The sequence below is a fragment of the Gavialis gangeticus genome, unplaced genomic scaffold, assembly GCF_001723915.1.
Source record: "Gavialis gangeticus isolate Ggan-Ray unplaced genomic scaffold, GavGan_comp1, whole genome shotgun sequence".
Classification (NCBI taxonomy): domain Eukaryota; kingdom Metazoa; phylum Chordata; order Crocodylia; family Gavialidae; genus Gavialis; species Gavialis gangeticus.
This window is the reverse complement of record NW_017729027.1, coordinates 11,707,438-11,713,707: the sequence shown is the minus strand read 5'-3', so window position 1 is coordinate 11,713,707 and position 6,270 is coordinate 11,707,438. Positions and strand designations below refer to the sequence as shown.

At 44.3% G+C, this 6,270-nt stretch overlaps 1 protein-coding gene across 1 annotated transcript in view; it reads left to right on the top strand.

The window, feature by feature from the left end:
* IRAK1BP1 (interleukin 1 receptor associated kinase 1 binding protein 1) overlaps positions 1-6,270 on the top strand; it is a 15,289-nt gene that overhangs the window by 487 nt on the left and 8,532 nt on the right. The window contains exon 2 of the mRNA XM_019520452.1: positions 5-181. Within this exon, the coding sequence (XP_019375997.1) occupies positions 5-181 (177 nt within the window). The remainder of the gene's footprint in view (positions 1-4; positions 182-6,270) is intronic.

The window sequence follows — 6,270 nt, the reverse complement described above, 5'->3', positions numbered from 1 at the left end:
CGAGGCGGAGCCGGGCCGGGAGGTGCACGTGAGCGGGTGCGCGGAGCGAAGTGCGGCGCCGGACAGGGCGCGGGTCCGCCTGCGGCTGAGCAGCACTAAGGGCGCGGCCGGTGAGGCGCGGAGCAGCGTTAGCCGCCGCCTGGACTACGTCACGCACAGCGCCCGCCAGCGCGGCGTACTGGTGGGTCTGCGCGGGGAGCGGGACCGCGCGGCGGTGACGTCACTACCTATGCCCCGCCCTGTTTCGGGTTTTGGGGCGGGGCCGCGTGGCGGTGACGCCGCGCCCTGGGGGCGGGGCGGGGCCTCAGCTGTAGCTGGATATGCTCCTGGCCTGCGGACTGGCGCGGAGTCGCAGTGCCTGGGTGGAAGCTGTCCGGAGCAGGCTCGGGGCTGGGACTGCGTGGGAAAGAGATGATCCCGGATTGAGCCGAGTGCAAGGTCTCTTCTAGGTCCTTCTCGAAGTCAAGAGTCGGGGCTACGGCGGAGCCGAGGTAGCCAGACTAGTCAGCTTCAAAGTGTCCGCAGGGGCACTTGAACTATGACTTGTTCGATGAGCTCATGTTCAAGCGCCCCTGCCACCATGTTGAAGCACAGGGACCCCGATCCAGGAGGCTGCTGGAGCACAGCAATTACCATGCTCCTGCAGGCTCAATTAATTGTCGGCTCCGAGGCCCTGGAATTGCAACACGTTGGAACAGCCTCCACACTTGTGTAGGAGTGCTCTGTGTTCTCAAATAAGAGAAAGCTGATGTTTCCTTGCCTTTAAGCCACTTCATTTTTTTGATCCTTACATTAATTTTTTTTCTTTTTTCCAGACATTTGTATGTTAGTATTTTGCTTCAAAATCATAAGGTAACAAACTTACAGGCTGGAAGTACAAATATGTAGGGACCAAGGATAATTTTGTTAGTTTTAATAGCTAGGACAGTTAAGCTACAAAGGGGTGGGAGTGTTGGAGCCGTGGTGGGCCAGAGTGTGTACAAGAGGCAAGGATTTTACAGTATCTTTTACATATCATTTATAGGGTTGGTTCGATAAAAAAGTTTGGATAAAAAAATTTTTAAAAAATCCCAAGCAGAAAAAAGGATCTAATTTGAGGCAAGGATTTAGATCTCTCCAGGCAGAGAACCTACCCTGCAGCATGAGCGCTGCTCCGTAACTGGTACCTGCCAACAGGTTATGTGGCTACAAAAGGTTTAGAAGAAACTTTGTTTTAAAACAGCCCTGCAAAACTGTCATGACAGTTCATAAAGATAGCTGCAACTTGTATTTGCACATACTTTATGACGACAGAAATGCAGTGATATTTCACTTGGCCATAAAGAATTAGTTGCGGGGTAGGGGAATAACATTTTGTAAGGCTGCTTTATGGTAAAGCCCTCCAAACCTGTCAGTCATACAATACTGTTGCCAATTTTCCTATGAAGTAGGAAGATTATATAGCATTCTTTACATTCACATCATTATTGTTAGTGCACATTAATCCCACATCAGTGCAGGGTATTTTACCATGCCTGCAATAGGAACCATAGCCTAGAATAGTAGTAAGGCTTGATTTACACTTTGTTTTGTTAGACTAAGAAGGTAGATCAGAAACACAGAAGGATGTCTTCCTTTATTTATGCCTTACCAGTCTCCAATATAGATGCTGGTTAATTTAGTAGTAAAGCTTATTTAGTTCAGGGAATGGGTTTAAACTACACCAAAGAACTTTTTTGTCACTAAGCTGCATCTTCACTGTAGGGTTTGATATAAATCTAATAACCCATAAGCATACATGGGCCCAACACTTTGTTAACTTCTCTGTTTACCATGCAACACTCCTCTTTCTCCTCCCAGCCACAGCATCTTTTTCTCCTTTTAAAAAAACAAACAAACTGTTCTCTGGTAGAAAAGGAATAAGAGAACAGAGGAAAATAACCCACCTCTTTCCCCCTATCTGGGACTTATTTCACTTGCCATTGGATTGCTTAAAGAAAGGGGAGTTAAGTATCTGTATTCTTTCAGAGAATACATAGATCAGGGTGGGCAAAATGCGGCCTCGGGGCCAGATGCGGCCTGCCAGGCCATTCTATCTGGCCCACAGGGCCCCTAAAAAATTTAGAAAATTAATATTCATCTGCCCCTGGCTGCCTGTCATGCAGCCCTTGATGGCTTGCCAAAATTCAGTAAGCAGCCCTCTGCCCAAAATAACTGCCCACCTCTGACATGGATGCCTAGGAAGGTGGTAAGAGCAGGATGATATGATTCACTTGCTCTGTGGAAAAAGTGACCTGTTTGTGGGAACTGCCTGTCTTTTGAGAACAAGAAGGATCTTCTGGCACAGGCACATTCTGCAGTTTTTTTATGAGGATGCAAAGCACAGGTCTGTCTGGTGCTTTTCTCAAGCCATATTTATATTGCTGGAGAAATAAAAGCAGAAGGTCAGAAATGTCACTGTCAGAATTAACCCAGAGGGTTGTTTTAAGGGCCTCACCTGCAAACTAGTCCTATACTTCCCCAGTCCTATCTCTTTTTAAATTAACCTACCTCGCCTTGATGGAAACAGAGTATCAAGGGAGGCTGCCTGGCATCAGAAGAGGACAGTCCAGTGCTGTTTCTACTGCTTTTTTGCTTTAGCCCTTCTAATCATGGCCCTACATGACTTCCAACCACCCCCATGCCACGTAGGTTTCAGTCTGTTTACAGGGTCTCCTGACTATCCCTGTTTCAATCTTCAGGTCCCTGACCCTGGCATCAGTTTCAGCCTCATCTCCTTGAGGCTTATTTCAACAGCTTCCTCTTCCCTAGCTCCAGGCCTCAGCCCTGTGGCTCTAGCCCCTCACAGGGAAAGGGAAATGCATCAAAAACTAAGAAAAACAAGAAAATCACAATATGTAGAGCACTATTAGAGCCTCCCAGCTATTCCTCACAGCACTTTCCAGTCCTCTAGTAGTTAAAAACAAACCATTAACACAAAACAGAACCCCACTTAGTTAACATAAATAATCCTCAGCTAAACTCTCACCCTCCTGCTACAAACACAAACAGTCTTCAACCAAATATGCAGTCCTCCAGGTATGTTCACCAGCTAGGGTTACCTTATTTCCAGGATCAAAAAGAACACCTGTGGGGAGAGGGGGAGGAGGCAGTGATATGCCTGTGCCCTGCCTCTGCCCTTGCTCCCCCCCAGCTGTTTCAGTGCCCCTCACTCCTGACCTGCAGCCCCAGCCCCCAGGCACTGCTGGTGCCCCTCACTCCTGACCCAGACACACACACACACTCTCTCTCTTTCTCTCCCCCTCCCTCCCCCCTAGGGCCTGGGTGCAGAACACATGATCCCCAACAGCCAGTGGTCACATTGCCTGCTTCTCCCAGCCCCAAGCATCCAAGCTGCTTGTGCCCAGGAAAGGCAGAGGCAAAGCAAAAATCCAGACATTTGCACAGCAAAAATCCAGACATTTGCTTGCATTTTAAAAACCAGCCTGAACACAAGGATCAGGGGCCAAAAAGAAAAAAAAGACATGTCCAGGAAAGATGTGATATTGGCAATATAGCCAATATCACATCTTTGATTCGCCAGTCTGAATAACTAGCTGGCCATTTTACACCCGAGTCAAGCAGGCTTTGGCATAAATCCAGGGCAGGGCCTGAACTCACTCCAGAGCCAGAATGAGATGCCTTACTATTCTGTCACCAAACCTCATTACCATAGTAGCTGGCCTTTCACATATGGATGGGATTTGTGAATAAGCAATAGGATGCAGTGCTTAATATTTTGAAACAGCAGTTTCTCAGAGTTTTAAAATCTATATTTATCTTACATTGTTTGGAGCTGTGTGCAACTTTGCCTGAAAGAAACAAACCTCAAAAAGCCATGATCTGAAACCAATGGGTAGGCAAAAGTTTATAGCATGTGAGTCAACTGTACTGTTGTGGAATCTGATGGTTTCAAAATTCATCGGATGAGCCCACTGGGGGCTGTGTGTGTAACTATTATCAGACAATAGATTTTAATGGGTAACTCTTGGATTCATTCCTAGTTCTAAAATAACCACTTTAAATTACCAAACTACAGGGTCTTTTACTGCTAGGTGTAGCCAAATAGTTCTTTTTAAAAATGTAACTCAAAGGTACTGAATATAATGATGGAGTTGGAAACAACTGATTCTAGAAGAGGAGGCAAAGTACTCCTCACTAATCATTTGAAAGAAAAGTAAGAGACATGCTAATTCAATTAACAGATGTTTAATTAGGTGGGGTTGCTAACACCAGTGAGAACAGAAAAATAGTAAGTACTGAATAAAATATGACATGGGCAAAGACAGGCTGGTAAAACTGAGGATACACAAGTCACACACAAATGTAATGAACATTTATCTCTTGGAAAGTAACTGCTGTGACCTAGGGGTGAGTGGACTGCCACAGAGGTCAAAATATGAAATGGGCCACAGTGATAAAATATGCTAATGAAAGTGCAGAAATACCACGTTGATGAGAAAGGGTGTTAGCTCTCCTTTGTATTTATTGTAGAGGATGTGGATTGCTACGTTCAGTATCAGCAGAATATCTGATTCAAGGGAATTCAGAGGACAGCATTTTAGGCATCATTTCCTATGGTATAATTTGTAGTGCTTGGTTTCAGCCCAATTTAAAATCACCCCAGTACTAGAGATTCTCTTTGTTTTGCAGATCTACTAGCAGCTTTCAGTAATTTGTCCTTTACTGGTATTGCATTGCGTGTAGTTAGTACCACAGTAGACCACTCTAAAATTAACTATCTTTTTCTTAGTGTTTATACCTTCAATCTTTTTAATCTTATTTAAGCCCCTTTAGCAATCCATTAGCCAAACTATAGATGTTTATATAATCCATATCACCATTCCTCATAATCATGCTTTATTAGGGAGTTGGGCTAGTTCCCTACTATTACACAAGCTTCCCAGCAACAAGAGCTGCAGTAGTGGTTTGCCAGAAAGCCTGGGGGCAGTTTGTGTTCTTAATTTCCATATATATTTACAAAGGATTGTAATCAGAAATAAATGCACACAGTAGCGTGTATTTATAGAGAGCTGGAAGTATACTCAGCACTTCACAATACAGAATCATCTTTGAGGGCTGGAAGGGAAGTGAAAACTCAATGCGGAAAGCCAGCTTCTCTCAACTCAGCTGTCCGAAAGCAATGTAGGCTGTTTCAGTTGTGAACAAGCTATACACATGAAAATGGTGAGAAGGCTGAAGGGAGGTACTCTTGATTTTCTCCATATATCAGCATTCTTATGTCAAAAGAAGAGGATCCACACATGACATTAGACAAAAACACAGTTTGAAGTATTTTAAAAAGCATTAACGATATTTCATATTCTACCTTTGCAAAACAAGTATGCATTGAAACTCAAGCAAGACACAAAAACTAATTAGGGAACAACTTGCTTTTACAAACATTTACATGATATTCTTACATGTCTCAAGCACAATTCTGTTCTACCTTTATGAAAATGCCTATTAAGCAAATACACTTTGAGTGCTCACTTAAGAAAGGTATTACAGAGAGTTCTCTCTCTTGGTTTTGTATGCTGCTACTTGTAGAAGTGTGATGCAGTATGCCAGTAAAAGTGGAGCACAGATACCACTGGAGTTGTTTTGAATGTTGTTTGTCTTGACTTTAGCTATATGTGGTTTCCATGCATTCTTGGAGCACCTGTCCAGTCTTTTTACTTAGTTGGAACTGTTTAGAGATATGTCAGCCTGCAGCGTTTCCCATGAATACTTCCATGGGTCATAAACATCAGAAAACCTTGCGCCAAAGAGGGGAAAATAGTTACATTAGAAAAATATAAAATACTGACGCAGCCTTTCTACTGTAATTTTCTCATTTTTTTATCTCCTGTTTTTCATAGTCAAAATTGTGCTGTATTAGTTAGACAAAGCATGTCTATCAAAAGCTGCTTAGGAGGGACTTGCAAGTGCACATGCACATGTATACATGTAATAATGTAACCCAGGGCTGTCTAACTGGCAGCCCACAACCCCGTCCAGCTTGCAAGGGATTAATATGCAGCCCAGTTTCATAGTTTCATAGATTTAGGGTCAGAAGGGACCTAGTAGATCTTCTAGCCCGACCCCCCGCCAGGGCGGGAGAACAACAAAACCCCAAAACAAAAACGGGACTCAAATGAGTCCAGCCAGGTAGGCATCCAGCCTCTTCTTAAAGACCCCCAGGGTAGGGGCCAGCACCACTTCCCTTGGAAGTTGGTTCCAGCTCCTAGCCGCCCTAACTGTGAAGTAGTT